The 21,301-nt window shown below is 41.8% G+C and overlaps 1 protein-coding gene and 1 long non-coding RNA gene across 2 annotated transcripts in view; one reads left to right on the top strand and one right to left on the bottom strand.

Annotated features, from left to right (window-relative positions):
• The window catches only part of LOC107835147 (uncharacterized), a 10,614-nt gene extending 7,780 nt beyond the window's left edge, over positions 1-2,834 (top strand). The window contains exon 3 of the long non-coding RNA XR_001660975.1: positions 2,823-2,834. This is a non-coding gene — a long non-coding RNA (uncharacterized LOC107835147). The remainder of the gene's footprint in view (positions 1-2,822) is intronic.
• Positions 2,835-5,316: 2,482 nt separating this feature from the next.
• Positions 5,317-21,185, bottom strand: LOC103132481 (beta-1,4 N-acetylgalactosaminyltransferase 1-like; the record flags this gene model as incomplete). Its single annotated transcript, XM_007544284.2, has 10 exons — positions 5,317-5,676; positions 5,955-6,177; positions 6,275-6,415; positions 6,493-6,680; positions 8,306-8,398; positions 11,285-11,465; positions 11,548-11,585; positions 15,008-15,114; positions 20,695-20,770; positions 20,921-21,185. Coding segments are annotated over 10 exons (1,530 nt in total), but the record flags the coding sequence as incomplete, so codon positions are not given.
• Positions 21,186-21,301: the final 116 nt, after the last annotated feature.

Raw genomic sequence — 21,301 nt, 5'->3', positions numbered from 1 at the left:
TATGTTGATAATGATGCACCATCTGCTCCCATGGATAAAGTTAAAGATGCCAAGCAGACACATCCACACCAAGAAGACACAATATCAAATGATGATGGCGATGATGGTGATGATGTCATTCAAGATCCGGACTATACCCCAACCTGTGATGAGTCCTCTTCTCCTGAAGATGAAAACAGCCTATCTATGGTGGCAACAACTTTAGAACAGCAGGATGAGGATGTTGAATTAAAAGATGTAGGCAAAAAGAAAAGAAATAAACACCTCAGTCCAAGAACATGGAAGCAAAATGAATCCAAGCAGAAACGTCTAAAAGGAATTTCATACAAGAGCAAAAGTGGCAAAGAAATAAGTGCAAAGACTATGGGTCCTCCCTGCAACTCCAAGTTCTGTCAGCGAGTCTCAACTTGAGACTGCCAAGTCCTTACAGAAGAGCAGCGGCAGTGGGTATTTGACAAGATTTGGGTAATGAACACCTGGGAAGAACGTCGGTTATACGTCACCACTTTGGTCACAAAGACTAGCATAAAGCAAAAAAAAGTTACGGAGGGATCCCGACGCAATTCATCATTTACCTACCAACTGAAGCTTGAAGATGGAACAAGTGTTAAAGTGTGCAAGGCACTTTTTTCTTCTACAATTGGTCTCCCTGAAAGAACCATTACAAAATGGCTGGATGACCCCATCAACCCTGAAAAACAAGCAGAAGTGCCATCAAAATCTGGACCCAAAAGTGGCAGGCATAGAAAGGTTGAAACTGATGTCAAGGATTTCCTTAAGAACTGGTTGAGGGACCTGCCCAGTGTTGACTCACACTACTGCAGAAGCACAGCTACCTACAAAGACAAGAAGTTCCTTTACCAAGGCACAACCATCTCCCAACTACATCGTGAATATGGACAGGCAGCTGCAACTGCTGGAGTGAGAGCTGTTGGAATCCAATATTTCACAGCTGTGTTCCATGAGGAGAACTACTCCGTATTTATTCCAAGAAAAGATCAGTGTGATGTTTGTGTTTCATTCAAACATGGAAATATCAGTAAGGCTGCATACAACGCACATGTCACCAAGAAGGATGAAGCGAGGCAAGAGAAATCTAGGGACAGGGATTCTGCTGATGAAGAGAAGTCCGTTTGGACAATGGACTTGCAAGCTGTGCTACTGTGTCCAAAAACCCAAGCCAGCAGCCTGTATTACAAAACAAAACTGCAGGTCCACAACTTTACCCTTTTCAACTTGAGATCAAAGGAAGGCTACTGCTATGTTTGGGATGAATCAGAAGGTGACCTCTGTAGCGAGGTATTTGCACATCTTCAGTATCATCATTTTGAAGGTGTGATCAAAGGCCATCCAGACCTCAGGGAGATCATAGTGTGGAGCGATGGTTGCGGTTATCAGAATCGCAATACATGTGTAGCAAATGCATACTCTGAGCTTGCAAGGAAATATGGGGTGCTAATAACCCAGAAATACCTTCTTGCAGGTCATACACAAATGGAGTGTGACAGTATGCATAGTACTATTGAACGAAAATTAGTTGCAGATATCTTCACCCCAAGAGACTATGTCGTTGTACTCCAGGCTGCAAGAATCAGGCCATCACCTTACTATGTGAAAGTGCTCAAGCACGATGAGTTCCTGAAGCTGAATGGATCTTACTTCTTCAGCATCAGACCAGGCAAAAAAGTTGGAGACCCGACTGTGCATGACTTGCGGGGTCTTCAGTTTAGCAGTGACGGCAAGGTCCATTTCAAGCTGTCCTTTACAGAAGACTCTGTGTGGGAAGAACTGCCACAAAGAGTGCAGGTGCCAAATGGGCCAATGGCATGGATAAGTTTGTTTCCATGTGCTCTGCCAATCAAAGAGAGAAAGTTCCAGGACCTCCAGTCAATGAAACCCATCATGCCTGTCGAGTGTCATCACTTCTTTGACAATTTGCCACACTAATAGGCATCAGACAAAATCCCAGCAAAGAAGAGCTGGAAGGAGAAGTGGAAAAAATGCACATGCCTCCTCAGCATTATGTTTTGTTAGTTTGTGCTGTAAAATTGCCTAGGTCACAAAGGCATGTTCAGAAATTTGCCTAAGTCATTTAATTCTGTCATGTTCCATGTTTGACTGACCTTGCTGTTTGTATGTCAAAAGACATCTGTTGTTACAACTTTTTTGATTAAAATTGTTCGTAAATATCATTTATTCAACAAATGGTTCAGTTTTTTGTGTTTCCTGAAAAATTGCAAAAAATGACTTAGGCAATTATTTTAAGAAGGTGACGTTATTCAAATAAGGTGTATCTTTGCTCATCCAAACAGGAGCTATCTCTGACCCTCTCTCTAAAGCCAGGAACTCCTGCTGTTTTATGGCTTTTCACAGATGAGTGTGAAAAGCTAGAATCATCACATTTTTTATCACATCACTGGGGTGTGAATCAAGTACTTGTTGCAATGATAAACCTTTTACAGAGGTAAACACAATGATGACCGCAAACAGAGATTCTTGAAGTTATGATTATTTTTGAAGACCTTTCAAAAACTTTACGATGCTTGTTGGGTAGAAATCAAAATTTGGGGCTAATCCGTATGAGTCGAAAAACGTGGCAACATTTCCTTCCAAAGTCAGAGCCAACCAGTGTTCTCCAGGCATGTGAGCGGGATGCGTGTTCACAATAAAATATGCGGGTCCTGTGTACTTATGTGAGAGCAAAGACAGTTCATCGCATGCCCAGACTCCACAAAATAATTTCCCATCAGACTCTCCAGTTGATTATTCATAATTAATAATCCACCAAGACCTGCCTTTTTGAATTGATTTCCAGGATGGAGTCGTAGCAGGCATAAACAATGAGCGTAGTCGTGTGCGGTAATGGGACTCTGAGGCAAATCTCTAACCATAAATTACCGTTAGAAATGGGTGTCCTCACTCGGATTGAGGTTAAACACAAACGAGTAACAGTCATTAAATTCCCTAGGGTTGAAGCATAGAGGAAGGTCTTTTAAATGGCGGCCTGTTGCAGAGAATATGTTGTAAAATTCTCTGACTGATATGCCTTGGTTGAATTGGGGATGGAAAGCTTTGCCGGGAATTTGTCTAACCTCCTGACACAATGCTAGGTATTCTGCGTTCATGTGTTTAAAATTGAAAGGTGACAGGTCCCTTCTTCCTGTGAAGGCCTCATGGTGAACCATTCCTAAAACTATATACTTTGGTATAGCACCCAAAAAGAGGTTTTCCTGAGTATATATCCTTGAGTTTTCTGGCATAGAATATGTTTTAACGTTAACTTTGGAAAGTGGGTGCAAGGCATTTCCTCGCATTAAAGCAGAAGCATGACCTAAACGGACCGTGGGAGAAACTGAGACTTTTTTAATAAAAAGAGAAACGCCTAAAATTCTCAGTTGAAAGGTTGAATCACGGGCTCCCATCAGGCAAAATGCATCGCTGGCTCGTGTTAATTTAATTCTCAAATCCACTGAATTAAGCAGCGCCCTCTCACAGAAAAATAAATCAGCATGAAGCGCCCTTAACAGGTGAAGTTCTCTGGATTCAGCGGCGAAAAAGGCCCTTTTATTTAATCCTCCATTCGGCCCGTCGTCTACGTCAATAGTCTATGGTACCCGCTGTGTCTTTGTAAAAAAGACCTGTGCTAAAGTGACTCTTTAGTGCATCTTCAGAAAAGTTGAGTAGAGTTTCAATCATTGCCCTGTAAGAGTGGGTGGAGCTTGAGTGAGATATCAATCGGTCTCCAAGCGTGATGTCACATTGTGAAAATATTGTGTTAAGAGGATAATTAATTATCCTCAACACAATATTAAGGAATGTAAATCAACGAATTTACATCCCACTTCAACCGTATGTAGAAGGGGGGCATAAGCATCTCCCACTATTTGCTGCTCGACCACATCGCTGTAACAATAAGAGTAGTTTTCGATTCCCACACTGCACTGAAGAGAATTTCTCCCCTTCCAATTTCAGTATCGGTCGGGAAACATCACTTTCACGTTCGAGGGTCAAGCTCATCTTCTCTTGTATTTTGCTTCAAGGCCGATTCAATGTTTTCATTGGCGAGAGGAATTGCGAGCCTTACCACTGCCCAGTCATTATAGGTGAGGCTGCATGTATTCGTTATTGGTGCAAGCTCCTCATCCTTGTCCAGCTGGTACAGGTAAAGTTCTCCGGACTCATAATGGAAAACATAACCCCATGAACCCCAAAGGTCGTGAGGTTTTAAACACCAGTCTTCCTTGATGGATTGGAGCACTAGCATCTGCACATGAGACAAATAAAATGTCGATCTTTTGGGGGCATCCGTTCCGGGCCTTGAGTTGTCGTAGATGGAAATTGGTGTCTCGCATAGAAGAGAAGTCCCGCTTGTCAATATTTCTCTTTTATCCACAGTTTCTGAGGTAGATGGATCAGGCGATGAAGGTGAGCTTGCCGATATGTTCATCACCGGACCCAAATCTGATTTCACTGCTATCGGGATCTCATATATAATTGTAGGTTCTTCATCAGCAACCAGATGTTTATTTGTTAACAGAGTTGACGCCATCATCTTAGCAAATGTTCTCGGGCTAGGTAACTCCGAATCCGTATCAGATGTTGCAGAGGAGACAGGTTCTTTATTCTCAGCAGCAGGATGAACTCGTTTAGCCCCATACATTGCAAAGTTCTTGAATAACTCTTAGGAGTAGAGTGCTTGATTTTTTTGACTGTTTATAACAGAAACCCTAAAAAGGCCAAACCCTCTGTCTCCATTTCTATTGGCTAATTCAAAGAGTTCAGGAGGAGTTAATGGTGAGCAGATGGTCACAGAGGGAGGGCAGGAGGTCACAAGTTCCCAAGAGGGGGGGAACTTGTGACCATCCCACATATCATCTCCGATATCCACCGGACTCACAGTTGCGCAATATGTCAGCTGCGGACTCACAGTTGTGCAATATGTCAGCTGTTTGGGATTCCCCTCTGTTCTTACGTCACTGCGCTTTCTGATTGGCTACCTGTCACATTCAACAGGTTGTATTTCCGTTCCCAGTCAGGGAAAACCCCACAGGCTGCGATAAAAAGGCCACGACAACCCAAACTGGGTATATTCAGGATTTAGCGGGAACACCAACATGCAGAAGCCTTATCTGACGGCTCACGACCCCCTTCCCCCACCACTCCAGGCCACACCAAAATTTTCGAAGTCTTGACCGGTCCGCGGTAATAATAAGGTTGGGGACCACTGCTTTAGCTGATCGGGCCTAAAAAGAAGACTGTCTAGGTGAAACCAAATTTATTCCAGAAAACATCCCATTAATCCCCTCTTGAGGTTTTTACAGTACTGCCTCAAAGGCAGATAACAGCAGAGCAAACCAAGTTGCCACAAGTTTTATCTGCCAGTGCAGGGTGGAGAAAAACATCTTTGCAGATTCAGGAAGAACAGACAAACCTTCAGAGACCAGGAGAGATGTCAATGCTAATTACGAGTCTGGCAATGCAAACGGTATTTGAAGTACATGAGGCCGTATTTTATATTTTGGGAGTCAGAGAAGGTCGAAGGGTGGCGAAACTTGTTGTACATATTCTCGTTGTAGGTCTGCTTGGCCGGTGGTTGATGGACTTTGGGTTGGTGATTGATGGTAACGTCATCGCAGGAGCCAACATAGAGCGATCCAAGGCCGTCGACGAAAAACTCTAAAAAATATATATACACAAGAGAACTCAGAATATCAAAAGATTCATCACTTTGACTTGTCTTTTCAAGCCAAAACGATTTCAAATCAAGTGAAATATATGTGATATTATTGAAAAGATAAAGTAGGTCACTTTAATCTCTACAAAATTACAGTGAACTCTACTTTTAGTCAGCATCGTGTCTTGGGATGTCATTTAAATGATTCAGAAATGCATAAAAGTCACATGCTTTGCTGATTCAATAAGAAATCTGTTCTCGGTGCTTTTACTGTACTCACCAATGTGAGCTAACCTACTGAGGAGGGGGTCAAAGCCGACCTGCCGGAGTTTATCCGTGTGAGCCATGAAGAAGTTAGTGACCCCATCCGTCACAACACAGTGAGGAAATTCCTCAATTACATGATGAAATCCTCTTCTGATGTGCAAGCAGTCTCCGTCTTCCTCTCCTGGCTCGATGGAGATGGTTTGTCTGAAGGTACCACCACCTACTACTCCCCCAACCTACAAAGACACAAACATGGAAAACATTGAGTTAAATCTCTGAGATAAAACTTTATAGACTCATTTTGAGCTACGATTTGTCTTCCAGGTCACCAACCAGATCCAGAGTGGTCCTCTCTAAAACGTCTACAAGCTTCTCCAGCTTGGTATTTGCAGTGAAGAGGAAGTCATCGTCCACCCAAAGCACATATTTGGTCGTGGCCTGGGAAATTGCCAGGTTTCGTCCAGCAAACCAACCCTACGACACAAGAGGTTTGAGCTTTAGAGACTCAGAGAGAATTAGCTGCAAGAGCAGAGAAAGACCAGCTTTCTTACCTTCCCAAAAGGCATGATGTACTGCTCGATGTAAGGCCCAGAAATGGTTTTTGGGTTATCGCTATCATCAGCAATTACTATCATGACTGTGGGATAGTATTTTCTGATGCTGTCAATAAGGTTTTGAAGCTTTTCATAACGCAGGAAAGTCTTTGTCACTATGGTAACAATCTTGCTGACGTTGTACTCTGCAGAGGACAGACAGATTTTATGGTAAACACTCTTCCTGCAGAAACCACTGGTTTGGTTGTGACCAGTGATGACAGTAACGCGTTACAAAGTAACGACGTCGGACCATTTTTTCAGGAACGAGTAATCTAACGCATTGCTATTTCAAATCCAGTAGTCAGACTACAGTTACTTAATGAAATGACTTTGCGTTACTGTGCATTACAATTTTCTTTTGTAATTAAATGTTATTTACTCGAAGCATCTCGTGGAGTGACTGACGTTTCCATGCGACAGTGTAAGCAGCGACAGAAATGTAAACAATGGAGAGAGGAGAGAGATGTGAATTTCTTTGCTGGAAAAACGAACAATTTTGAGTTTTTGTCGCCAGGTCCAATTATTACAAGCGACTTGTGCTTGTTTTGTTTCTAAAGTTGCTTGCAAATTTAATGAGTCGCGGGTTGCGCTTTTTGGGGCTCGTTTTTGAACGTGAAGTTACTCATTTGGGCTTGGAAATAAGCAAAGGCACATAATAAATCCCAGAATTTGTCTATTATCCAGGACGTTTACGTCAGACTCTCCATGTCCATCATTTCCCTGATGTTCCGCACCGCTGAGTCTTTGTTAATATCCATTATTTATCCATCATATATTTGCCTTGAATGACGTCGAGTTTCGCGTTGCGCTCCAGAAACCTGCAAACATTGAGACTAATATGAACAGCGCAATAAACATGAAAACAGCCACGAATGAACGTGTCTGTAAAGTTGTGCAAGTAAACGCTACTCTAATTATTAATATTAAGATAAGTCACAACCAGAAACCACTGGTTTAGTTGTGACCAGTGATGACAGTAACGCGCTACAAAGTAACGACGTCGGACCATTTTTTCAGGAACGAGTAATTAACGCGTTGCTATTTCAAATCCAGTAGTCAGACTACAGTTACTTAATGAAATCACTTAGCGTTACTGTGCGTTACTATTTTCTTTTGTAATTAAATGTTATTTACTCTAAGCGTCTTGGGGAGTGACTGACGTTTCCATGCGACAGTGTCAGCTGTGGTGTGTTATGGTCCTCTGGGCGTTCCGTACCAGAGGCGGGTTACGTCACTTCAGTAAAGGTTCCTGCCGGCTAAAGATAAGCTGTTGTCAGAGTCCTTAATTAATGGCCTACAAATTACTACATCAGCAGCGACAGAAATGTAAACAATGGAGGGAGGAGAGAGAGGCTGGGGCAAGGGGGTGGGGCCTTTAAAATCCTTCTTAGAGTTTTCCAGACAGTAGTGGAAAACACGAATTACAAACTTTTTTGTACTGTTGTGACCATTAAACAATCTCCCCTTCAGTTCAACCATATAAGTGGAAATACACTGTTGATGCTACTATTATAAAATAACTATTGTATTAGTATAAGTATTGGCAAAGCTCAATGTAATTTTCACAGGTGGTGGAGCGTTGTTGTTAGCAGCTGCTGAAAGTAACTAAAAAAGTTGCTTTTAATGTAACTTAGTTACTTTCCAAATCAGGTAGTCAGTAATTTAAGTTACGTTTTCAAGGAGTAGTCAGTAATCCGATTAAAGTTATTTTTTCAAAGTAACTATGTCATCACTGCTTGTGACAAATAAAAATGTGATGCTTCTGTACCTTCCTTAGGTCCAGTGTCATAAAGTTTTGGAGTTGCTCCATGACGGATCTTGATGGTGAAGGCAGCCTGATGACCTTCCGTCTTAAACTCCACTAGGGGACACAACAAAAATGTGACTCGTTTCTTCTCTACAGAAAGATCTATTTTGGAAAATAATTCTTCAGACAATCGTAGTTGACACGTATGTTGACATAAATCATAGTTTATTTCAACATACAGACTAACCAACTATCTTGTTGACACATCATTTCACTGTGCATAACTAGAGTTTGAATTGAGTCCTTCTCTCTAATTAATTGAGATCTTTACGAGGATTTTTGCCTATGTAGGAGAATCAGCTGACTCACATTTTTGTTACTTAAAAAACTGTTTAGAATAAATAATTCTGTGTTTTCCTTCCATTTCTTTTAGCTAGTTGCAACGCTAAAGCTAAAGGAAATGACATGTTAGGAAACGCCCTCAAAGCTAGGGTTAAAGGGTATGACAAACTAGGGAACTCCCTCTTTAGGGTGTAGTTTCAAGAGAGACGCTAACAAAAAGAATGGACAACTTTTGTTTGATGTCATCTTGTCTGTTAGCTCCTAAAGATAGCATGTCAGAATAGACTCGTTGTATTTTGGTATTAATACATGGAATTCATGAATTCAACTCACTGACTCTTTGTCAACCTCATACAAGGCGAACTTATGCATGGAGAAGGATAACTTCTCCACAAAACACAAAGTTTTTATAACAGTTAAAATATGCCAAACATGTTTAGCAATACTTGGTTAAATGTTCCTTTGCAAGTTGCAAAGACACAAGGTAAGGTAGGTAAGGTCATTTTATTTATATAGCACATTTTCAGCAACAAGGCTGTTCAAAGTGCTTTACATGAGTTAGAAGGAAATACAAACAAAACATTGGTAAGATAAAACTAAATGTTGGTTCTCCGTGTTTGATTATTGTTCTGGGTTGCTAATAGAGTGGGTAGAGTGCCTTCTCCAGGTCAGGGGGGTCAGGGGGGTCCTGCCTGAAGTGGAGGAGTTTAAGTATCTGGGGATCTTGTTCACGATTGAGGAAAGAAGGGAGCGGGAGATCGACAGGCGGATTGGCGCAGCGTCTGTCGTGAAGCGGGCGCTGTACCGGTCCGTCGTGGTGAAGAGAGAGCTGAGTCAAAAAGAGAAGCTCTCGATTTACCGGTCGATCTACGTTCCTACCTTGATCTATGGTCATGAGCTCTGGATCATGACCGAAAGAACGAGATCACGGATACAAGCGGCCGAAATGGGTTTCCTCCGCAGGGTGGCTGGGCTCTCCCTTAGAGATAGGGTGAGAAGCTCGGTCATCTGGGAGGGACTCGGAGTAGAGCCGCTGCTCCTTCACATCGAGAGGAGCCAGTTGAGGTGGCTCCGCCATCTGGTAAGGATGCCTCCTGGACGCCTCCCTGGTGAGGTGTTCTGGGCACGTCCAACTGAGGAGGCCCTGGGGAAGACCTAGGACACGCTGGAGGGACTATGTCTCTCGGCTGACCTGGGAACGCCTTGGGGTTCCCAAAGGAGGAGCTGGAAGAAGTGGCTGGGGAGAGGGAAGTCTGAGCCTCCCTTCTGAAGCTGCTACCCCCGCGACCCGACCCAGGATGAAGCGGAAGAAAATGGATGGATGGTTGCTAATATATGGTACTTTCTACGTTTGTTCTAGATTTACCCTTCAACCTTCTCTGACTCCCAAAATACAAAACTAACAGGGGTTTCGCTAAGTCTTGCTACAATATTAAAAGTATAAAGCTAAATGTTGATGTCAAGTAATGAGTACTCCACACTTTCTAAAAGTAATAAACTAAACGGACAGACAGGGCAAAGAAATAACACATCAGGAAAAATAGGCACATGTAGCAACATTTACTTAGCAGAGCCAATGAAGGCAGTGACGTTAGGGAGTGTGTATCTGTGGCCATGAAATGTATGTGGTAGGTCTGTGAGCAGTTCTTTGATAAGGTGGTATTATCTAAGAGCAAGTTCTTGGAGTGATTGCACAGATATCTTTAGAAAAGGAGAGGAAATGGGAAGGAGTGTCGATGTTTGCATAACTTGAGGTTTGAGATAGCCAGCCAGGCAAGATTGACACAGGGGAACCAGTTCAAATACAGACACTATGCTTTAGATGGGGTAGATTTTACTTCTCTGTTGATTCCAATTATCCAAATTAGTGTGGCCGTTCTGCCGGACTGAGATTAGCAACTTCTCCAAGATTGATTCCATCCTGCTACTGAGTTCTGGGGTCCACAGCTGGCCTACGAGCTGGCCTAATTTCAGTAAGAATCGCGTCCAACTTGTGCCTCTGTCCCACAGCAAGCCAGTCTGAGTGTTCACTAGTCGGCCCAACCCATCACAAATTTGTCAATAAGCCAGGTATCCGCCAACTCCAAAAAGAAGAAATCTTATCATGAATCCAAATAAATCAAGGAAGTATGTGCCTGCAGGACATGTTGGCTCTCCTGTGCCCAGTTTTCTCCTTGAGAAAATTTGATCACCTGCACTGAGAGACCAGTTGACCAGATCCACAAATTGCAGATTCAGAGGATGTGCAAAGAGAGGCTCCAAAAAGGCAGCGCAGAAACAGAGCAAGCAGAGCAACATCATTTTTGTAGCCATAAAATTGCGTCTGGAATATTTCAGTCTGAATATTCAACCACCTTTGATGTCAGAAAGAGTACAGCAGTTGTTGTCTGGTAAACATAGTTCATAATTTTAATTTGATTTGAAACTATTATAGAAGCCTAATATTAGTCTGATTTTCATTTTAAAACTAGTTCAGATCTGTTCTGACTAAAACATAAGAATCAGGAAAAAAGAAAACATGGTGATGGTTATTTATACACCAGCGAATATCAAGGATCAAACCATCTTAGGATAGCTACATTGTCTGCAAACTGAAAGGGGATTTTAAATAAATATAAAAATGGAGAATCCCCCCTTCTAAATGTGAAGAGGTCTTACCTGTGTCTGCAGTGTTGGGATGATATTTTGTGTTTGTGTAGGTGATAAACTGCAGCTGTTGGTTCAAGTTCAGCAGCAAACTGCTAGACAGACTCATATGCATCCCTCCATCACCTTTTATTTCCACTTCCTCCACTTCTGCTTCTACGTTTAGTGTTCCTAGTGTGGCAGTGATGTTTATCTGCAGCAGGATGGAAAACAAAATGGAAAAAGTGACAGAAATCCACAAATCTGGATGGCAGAAAATAAAACAGGACACTCACTGTGTAATGGTCTCTGGAAAGGTCGTGTAAGGCCAAGCCTGAAACAATAAGGACCGTCAGTTATTTTAAGCTGACTTGCAGGAGTTTGCAGTTTTTATAAAGAGCGACACATGCTGCTTTGGGAAATTTCTCAGTCAGTAGTAAAGATTATTTCACTCACAAACTATGCAAAAATTAATAATGCAAAAATGCTCATTTTGTGGCTGAACAAATGAGTCAGAAAAACTCAGTTTTGCTGATTTTTACTATTTGAGAAAAAATAAGTGTCATGATCCATTCAGGTCTTTCCTGTAATTGTTTTTGACCATCTTTAATGAACAAACATACTGACCATACCCAGTTCTTGTCTGTGATTTGGTTTTAAACTCTACCTCACCAAATGTGACAAAGGGGAGACAGGATGGAGACCTGACCTTAGCTAACACAGATAAGTTACTCAGTCCTGATCTAAGACTCGTGCAGCACCGTTGTTATCAACTGAGACAGTACAGACATGATGGCATCTGGTTTTACACTTTCCTGTCAACTTAGTTTTCTCCCAAAAACCTACCAGGAAATGCAACATAATAGCACGTGACAATATTTTAAAGGGCACATGAAATTTATGCTTTTTTTAATGTGACACCAATAATAATATTGTAGCAAATGAGTGAAAAATAGTGATGGGCCAGACAACACAGAAACCTCAGCACATGCGTCGAGCAAACAAGACGAAACCCTGCGTCGGTGCGCGTATCACTTTTAGGAAAACCACGCGACCGATACAGTTCCTGTGTTTTGGATGCGAACGCGCCAAATTGTATTCATGAGGGAGAAACTGTGTCAACATAATTGTGGGTTTTGTTGTGTGGAGATGCTTTGTGTTATTTGCTCTGTGTTTGTTTCTGGATCATATTTGAAGTCCAACATGGATCAAATAAGAACGAGGAAGTTTTCTCCCACATAGGATCATTTTGATCTTATCATGGGGAATAATGTACGAATTGGTTAACACTCCCGTGATAAACCCTTGTGTTTCCGGAAAGCAGGCAATTGAACTGGACGTTCAGCTCAACCACCTGGTTCAGGTTTGTCATGATTGTTAATTGTTTTTATTTGTATTCTCATGTTCTTGCAAATCACCCTAATTACAATGAAATAGTTTGACCCAAAACTGTTACAGCAGCTTATTCTAAATAAAAACATGTGATTGAACATTGTTCTGTTTCCAGACTTTATTGAATTTGCCTGCAGTGACTGCTTAAATCCAGCAGATGTCACTGCAAGTGACATGGCAACACAGTTTCAACACACAGTCGAAAACAGTTTGGGAAATGTGCCAGACACCCAGAGGATTCATCTGCCCATCACTAGTGAAAAGTTACAATAATCTTTTAGACTGAGTTTTTTGGGAAAAAACAACAATTATTTCTTCATACCTTTGTACTATTGATTCAGACTTTTTTTTTCAATAATTAACCAGGATTTATTGAGGTCACACACACTTTAGTGTTACTACTTTGTTTTCTTTGGTTGTAAATGTTGATAGCTAGTAAATGATTGTAGGTTCCTCAATCATGAAGCCATAAGCTTGACGCTCTCCAGACACCCAGAGGATTCATTCTTCGGACTTGATGACGAAAACGACAAAAAACCAGTCTGAGTGCTCTTGATAAAGGTTAACATCAATGTGTCATCATCGTAATATTTCTTGAAATATGAACGATAAGATTTAAAGATGCACCATCCCGTTGTCCTGTCTCATCATTACTTACCTGTATTTCAGGAAACTTATCTGCTGACATTACACACACACAGACTGGTGGTAAAATGGATGGACTAGCAAAGGACGAAAGAATAGACAGAACAATGCATGAACACCCAGATGGATGGATAGACAGGTTCTGCTTTTAGTGACCGTCTCTATACACTAAGACCACAGAGATCATTCGCCTCTCTCTGCATAATGCATGACGTGTGATATTGGCTCTTATGTGTCGAGAGGCTTCTCTTAGGGTTGAAACGATTCCTCGAATGATTCGAGAACCTTGATGATTAAAATTCTTTGAGGAAAATATATCTGCCTTGAAGCTTCGTTAATTTACGTTTTATTATTTAGCGCACCGTGTTCCGGCCGGGACATTACTTGATGCGCAGCGCTCTCACTTCCACCTCTAAGTTGTTGACGAAAGCTAACTGTTAGCGGCACAACGTCCAATCTTTAAGTTCGGCCAGTGGGCATTTTATTGATTGATGATAATGACCGGGTTTTCATCGTTTTTGAGGGACCAATAAGCATTCTTAAAATGACTGGTGCGATGCCTGGAGTACGGCAGCCGTCCTCCTCCGGGAGCTGCTGGTTCAGAGCGAACAGCGGGAAGTGCGATGCAGGAGTATTTATACAGGTGAGCGGATCGACTGAACACAGTGGGCAGCTCAGTAGCTGATGGCTACAGTATAAGTGTAGCTTTACGACAATGCATTTCATATCTTCCCGGTCTCAACAAACGAGTGACAGAAATCATCGTGGCGGTACATGGCTAGTAGATGAGTTTCTGAGTGTGAATGAAGGTGTGAAATCCTGTTAACAAGGACACAAAAGCTATTAATGGCTGGGCAAGGTATACCTGTCAAGACTCCCAGTTTGGCAAGGAAACTACCGTTTTTTTACCCCCCCTTTCCTGCTGTGCTCCCGTATTAGCATCTTCCTGCAAATATGCAATATTACTCCCCTCCCAAACCCCCACACACCCTTCCCGGGTCTTTCATTCGTGCAGTTTTTTATTGCCCCAGACTTAGGTTCGTCTGTCCTCCACCTCAAGCCCTCCCAACTCCAGGCGACATTTCCCATATTCTCAAACCCAAAGCTTGACAGGTATGGGGCAAGGTGAGAGTTCATCTATTAAACTGATTGGAGATGAACACGTAAACTAAAAGCTGGAGTATAGACATTTTTTATGAGCGTATTTGTGAGCCTGCCTCTTTATTACTAAATTGAAGATCATTTCAGATTTTTGTATAACTTTTTTTCAGGTTAACTTAGAAAGTGAGCTATTATTGTTACAGGTTAGTTTTCTAAGCTACAAAAAAGTAACTGTTAGGGATGCTTAAATATGAAAAATTGGACTGATATTGATATCTAATAGTAACACTGGTGTCATGCTAGATTTACCAATATTTTATCAATTTATCTATCCGATTACTTGATTAATTTTAGGAATAATCGATAGACTACTCAATTACTAAAATATTAATTGACAACAGTCCTAGCTTCTCTTGTTGCAGATTACCAGTTGCACTGGTTCAGAGTTTTGGAGCTCCCTTTGGAAATCTGGAAACTGGACTGATAACACTAAATGACTAAATGACTAAATGAAAATTAAAGTACTAAATGAAAGTCAGACTTCTTGAATCCAAATATTTAAAAAATGAGAAGTGACTCAAGACTTATATACATGAGTCAGGTAATTCAAAGTAATACCTGGGATGATGATTGTTTTCCGGGGCCGTACTTCCACCCCCTGTGTTGGATACTGCAGGGGACTGTTGGCCTTGGCGATCATGAGCGTGTCTGCAGCAGTCCTGGATCTGATGAGAAAGGTTTTTTTTACCAGAACAATGTAAAAACCAATCAGATAATTGTGAAAATGTATTTCAAGCAGATTATACTTGAAATCCATTTTTTTAAAACACATTTTTGCTCTTCAAAAATGGCTGCCAGCCAAAACTGGCTGGACAGCGCATGGTATTGAGGTAGAGCGGCCGTCTATTAGTCCTTGACGTAGGTGTCTGGGGCTTGATTCCTGATTCTGGGACCGTTGCTGCTTGTTTTCCCTGCTCTCCTCTTTCTGTTTTCTATCTGATCTGCTGCAAAGAAACCCCACTGAAAACCCCATCTGACACAACAAAATATACAGTAGGACCTGTGGTGAGATTACCTGTTGCTCACCTGGTGACTTTAGTGAATGGGTGATGAGGGAAGTCTACTTTTAGTTGACTGCTTTAAGAGTTAATGTTTTTTTTTAATTTTTGGTAGAGTCTTATTTTGATTCTAATATATCGGAAAAGATAAAACTATTTTGTCCATCTCAGTGGAAATTTTCCTTCGACTCTAAAGCTATAAAATGACACATTCATAGAATCAGAATATTTGTTGCTAAGAATAAAACACTTCATGCGGTAGGTAAATGTCATTTAGTTTGGCTAAGAATGCTTATTGCACTAGGAATAAATTACTTCTTATAGATGTTCTTAGCTTCCAGAGGGACGCTACAACGCCTTCCTGAGCTCAGAAGTTCAAACTGATGAAAAAGATGATGGATGCTATCTGCTAAAATATTTCTTGCCGTCTTCCATGTTCTTTCAGCAAGCAGTTGAAACAGACCTTTTGTAGTTTCACTACTATTTACCTGCTGTTTTACCTGTCATTCAAACGTTTCTTAAAATCTTTCAGTCTGCAGCCCATGTGACCAAACCAACCAGGGAGATGAAAAGTTACAACGCTCTCAACATAACCTCTAGTTGGGTGACCCTAACATCATTAAGTTTTCTTAGAACATAGAGTCTCTGAGAACATTTCATGATTGTATCATGAGAGGCATTTTATCATGCATTGCATCATGCGACGCATGATAAGAGTAGAAAGTTCATAACCTGTGATTGCCTCCTGTGAAGACAGACATGCCTGACCTCTTCACTCAGCACAGAATGCCTGTAGACCTGAGTAACATCCCAAAGCAACAAGACCTGACTATCTGGCCACACTTGAAGCACATTCGTTTGCCAGAGATCAAAGTGCAGGTGGATCTTTTGATCTTATTTCAGCTGAACATCTCAAGTTTGCAAGTTCAAGGGTAGCCCTTCTTCTTGCCTTGTGTTTCACTGGTTTTATTATGCATGGTTTTATTCCTGATACCTTGATGAATGTTATTCTATTTCCTGTGATTAAAAACAAAGCTGGAAAAATTAGCAGCTCTGATAACTATAGACCTATTGCTCTAGCAAGTACACTGTCTAAAGTCTTTGAACTAATTCTTTTGCCAAAATTTGTTAAGACAGTAATGTCTACAGACAATCAATTTGGGTTCAAGTCCAAGCATGGTACTGATTTGTGTATATATGGCCTAAAATAATTACTGAATAATTATAATAGCAAAAATTCTATGGCATTTCTGTGTTTTTTAGACGCCACTAAGGCTTTTGATCGTGTAAATCATAGAAAACAATTTTTAAAATTGTGCCTAGCTGGTGTGCCCAAATATATAGCAAGATTATCTGTCCTATTGGTATGCTAACCAAACTATGCAGGTCAAATGGGACAACTGTGTGTCTGCAGCCTGTCGTGTCAGCAATGGAGTCAGACAAGGAAGCATTCTATCCCCTATATTGTTAAGTTTTTATATGAATGAGCTCTCTAAGCAGCTAAACATGTGTTGAACTGGCTGCATGGTTGGAGATGCAATTATAAATCATCTTATGTATGCTGATGACTTAGTGGTTTTTAGTCCAAGTTCAGCTGGTCATCAGAAGCAGCTTAATGTCTGTTCAGCATATGGTGAGCGACACGACGTCAAATTCAATCCATCAAATTTTGATCTGTCGCACTAAAGAGGACAAAAACAGGATATTTTCACATTTTAAGCTATCTGGAACTTTATTGAATATCTCAAATGAAGTAAAATATCTTGGTCATGTGTTGACAGGCCATCTGTCTGATGATGAGGATATTTACCGCCAGGTTCGAATGATGTATGCTCAGGCAAATATCCTTGTTCTGAAGTTTGGATTCTGTTCTGATGAAGTGAAACTGAACTTGTTCAGATCATACTGCACATCACTGTATACGGCACATTTGTGGTGCAATTTTAAAAAAGTCAGTCTTCATAGATTGAAGGTGGTTTATAATGATTGTTGAGGAAAATGGAATATTCTTAGTGTTTAATACAGTTAATCATACGACATGTTTTTACATGTCGTATGATATAGAGCATGGTTATTGAGCATGGTTATTTTGAACAAAATTCTTAATTTAGAATAGGTTTGTGTTAATGATTTAATCTAAAACTATCGATGGGTATGTTCTCAACTTACTGGAAGAAATGATAGAGATCTGAAGGTAGCTTTTAGTAGGGTCTGTTTGGTTATCAGAGGTCAGGAGGCCATAAAATTAGCATTTGCAGGAAGGCAGCATCACTTGGAACGTGAGAGAGAGAAGATTGCTCCATTTACAGAAAGTCATAAAAGTCTTCCAAACTAGCATCTGGAATGGTGTGAAAACTGGTGAAAAAAACTGAATACGACATAGAATATCTAAAACCACCATCATCTAATTTGGGAGACATTTTTCTTAGTTATTAACAGCATGCTTGATTGAAAATAGTCTAATCATAGTTTTAGGATGTATCTGCTCTCGTCGGTACTTTGATGGCTGTTTTAAGAAAGCTTATGTATAAATTCATTTGTCGTTTGAATCAGTCTAATAATAGAATTATTCTACTGTTGACTAACTTTAATTTTAGTGCAGTGAAATACTCATCTGTACTTTGGAGACATTTGCATGATTGTCTCTTTTCATTGTAGTTTTTATTCTTTTATTGTGTTTATCTTTTTTATGTAAATTGGACTTTGAGTCTGTAATAAAATCTATCTATTAGTATGAATATGCCCAGAGCTCTAGAACCGTTGGAGGTCATCAGGAGTGAAGGCAATGGATCTTTCACCATTAAACGGTGCTCGGCTGGACAGTGGATGGGCCACTTGATCAAGAATGCTGTGAAAGACCAAGTTGTCTGTCAACAGTCACCATGAACAGAATTTCTGCTGTTACATTGGATAACCTATGGAAGCAACAATTCATTTTTCTGAGAGCAGCCATGATGAGCAGATGGAGCTGTCAAAGAAAGAACCCAAGTTTCTGGAGCTGGCCCGACAGTAACCTTGAGTGACGGATACTACAGCATTGCCCTGCCTTTGAGAGACCGAGACATAAGAATGCCTGATAACAGCACAATTGCTGAACGTGCTTTAAGCTTAAAGAAAAGGTTAATCAAAGATAAAGATCCTCCATTCCTTACACAACAAGAGATTTTACAGGAATTTTCACCTGAAGACACTGAAGTCAAAGTGTCTGCTTCTGTTGGTGTTTCCCCTGAACAAGAAGACTGTCATCCTTTGGCTCTTTTGATTCATTGTGCTTCATCCTGGACTTGTCTTGTCAGAATGATGGGTTGGATTTTGAGATTCAAAACATTGCTCTTGCATCACAAAAGAAACAAGACAACTCCATCCTGCATCTAAAACAACCCAGTCTGAAGGTGCTCATCATAGGGTTGAGCTCCCAACTGGCTTTCTCTCATTGAGAGAGACTGGGGATGCTGAGATGCAGATAATCAAGTTCTGTCAGAAGAAAAGATATTCTGAAGAAATTTCCTGTCTCCAAAAAGGAGAGAACGTCAAACGAAGCAGTCACATATACAAGTTAAATCCTTTTCTGATGGATGATGTGCTGCGTGTTGGAGGGCGTCTCAGCAGGGCCGTCATGTCTGACGACTCTAAGCATCCAATCATTGTTGCTAAAGATCTTCATATTGCTGATCTCATTCTCCAATACATCCATAAAGGGGTGGGTCATGGTGGTAGGAACCACATACTCTCAAAGCTCCATCAGAAATATTGGATTCCTGTTACTGGTGCATTGATTAGAAAGGTCATGTCGAGGTGTGTGATCTGCAGACGGCTTCATGGAGCTGCAGGCCAGAAACAAATGGCTTACCTGCCTGAAAGCAGAGTAACCCCTGCTTTAGGTTTGTTGGAGTGGACTATTTTGGTCCATTTGAATGAAGTGTGGGAGAAGTCTTGTGAAGAAATGTGGAGTTATCTTCACATGTTTGGCTATCAGAGCAGTACATATTGAGGTCGCCTCCTGTCTTGACACAGACTTTTTCATTAACGCCTTACGATGTTTCATTGCAAGGAAAGGCCAAGTACAAGAGCTGTGGTCCAAAAATGGTACCAACTTTGTGGGCGCAGAGCGTGAACTGAGACGAGCTATCGAAGATCGGAATTAGGAAAAGATCTCTAATGCGCTGTCACTGAAGGGAGTGAAATGGATCTTCAATCCTTCAGCTGGGTTGCACCATGGTGGAGCATGGGGGAGATTGATTCGTTCCATCAGAAAGGTCCTTAATTCCACCCTGCAGGCACAACATTTGGACGAGGAAGGACTTCAAACTGCTCTCTGTGAAGTGGAGTCAATCCTCAACAGTAGACCAATCACACTGGAATCTGCCGATCCAAATGATTTGGAAGCTCTAACACCAAAGCCTCTTCTCCTACTGAAGTCTAACCCAAGTTTACCACCAGGATTATTCCAGAAAGGTGATGTTTATGCACAGAAACAATGGAGACAGGTCCAATACATATCTGATCTGTTCTGGAAGAGAAATGCCTCAACTTCAACAGCGCCAAAAGTGGATGAAGATTAGACGCAACTTTGTTCCTGGAGATGTGGTTCTTTATGATGGATGACTCTGCACCTCGTGGCTCCTGTATTATTGGCAGAGTCATAGAAACTGTGCCAGACAAAAATGAACTTGTACGACAGGTCTGTATTAAAACCCCAAACAGCCACTTATGCAAACCCATCACAAAGATATGCCTTCTTCAGGAGACTTCCGACCAATGAAGACAACACATTTTACTCAACTCTTGACATGACCTATTGACTTGACTTTACCACAACTAGATGTACATCGCAGACTGACTATATTTAGGCTAAGTGCTGGTAAACTCTGGCCTATAACTGACTGACCATGTATGGACAAAATAAGAAAAAGGACAAAAAAGGCTTTCATGGACTATTTGAATATGTTTTGGAAGGCGGAGTGAGTTCTGTCTAAGGCCCCATTTTCCTTGGGCCGGCCCTGAATGAAAAGCCCCTGCGATGCGCATCTCTGAATCTACCTGTAATCTACCCGGAATCCTCCGGTGGCCCCTATGCCAGTCCGCTGATGCTTTGGGGATTGTCATGATCCGTGTTTCTGTCTGTTTATTTTTGAGTTTTTTTCTGTGTAGTCCTGTTCCCTGTGAATCTGTCTCTGCGTCTTCCCCGTTGATTGTTTCCCAGGTGTGTCTCATTCCCTTGATTACCCCGTGTGTATTTAAACCCACCTGTTGTCTTTGTCTCTCGTCGGATCCTTGTCATGTATTGCCCGTTTCCCCGTGCTGTTCTCTGTTGCTCTGTCTTCTGGATACCATCATTAAAGTAATCATTTTCACTTACCTCCTGGGTCTGCCTGCTTCCATATCCTCACCACAACCACACAATTTATGACGGAAGGATCCAACCACAACTACGGTGAAAGAAGCAACTATCATTATGGACGCCAGATCTAACCCTTGGTGGGGAACACGGTTGGTGCTGTGCCCACCAGGGGTCGGACCAGCCGACCCCTGATGGTCGGCTGGTCCGACCACCTCTGGCCATGTGCCGCCAGAGGTCCTGGCCCCTGGGTGCCGTCGTCACCACTGCCCTGAGCCCCCGGAGGTCTCGGCCCCTGGGCCTCACCTGCATCTGCCTCCGGTGCGTCTGTCCCCGTTGCCGCCGATCCCCGCGCCCAGGTGGCTGCTGTCGCCACCTCCAGAGTTCGCCGTGCCCGGTGCTGGAGGGCAGCCCTCAGAGTTCTCCGGGCTTCCAGATTTTCCTGTGGCTCCGCCCCCTCAGTTTGCGGATGAGTCCGAGCCCCCAGAGTCGCCTGCCCCGTCCGAGCCCCCAGAG

Source organism: Poecilia formosa, unplaced genomic scaffold (assembly GCF_000485575.1).
Source record: "Poecilia formosa unplaced genomic scaffold, Poecilia_formosa-5.1.2 Scaffold1078, whole genome shotgun sequence".
Taxonomy (NCBI): Eukaryota; Metazoa; Chordata; class Actinopteri; order Cyprinodontiformes; family Poeciliidae; genus Poecilia; species Poecilia formosa.
The sequence above is the reverse complement of the archived record's forward strand: the minus strand, read 5'-3'. Positions and strand labels throughout refer to the sequence as shown.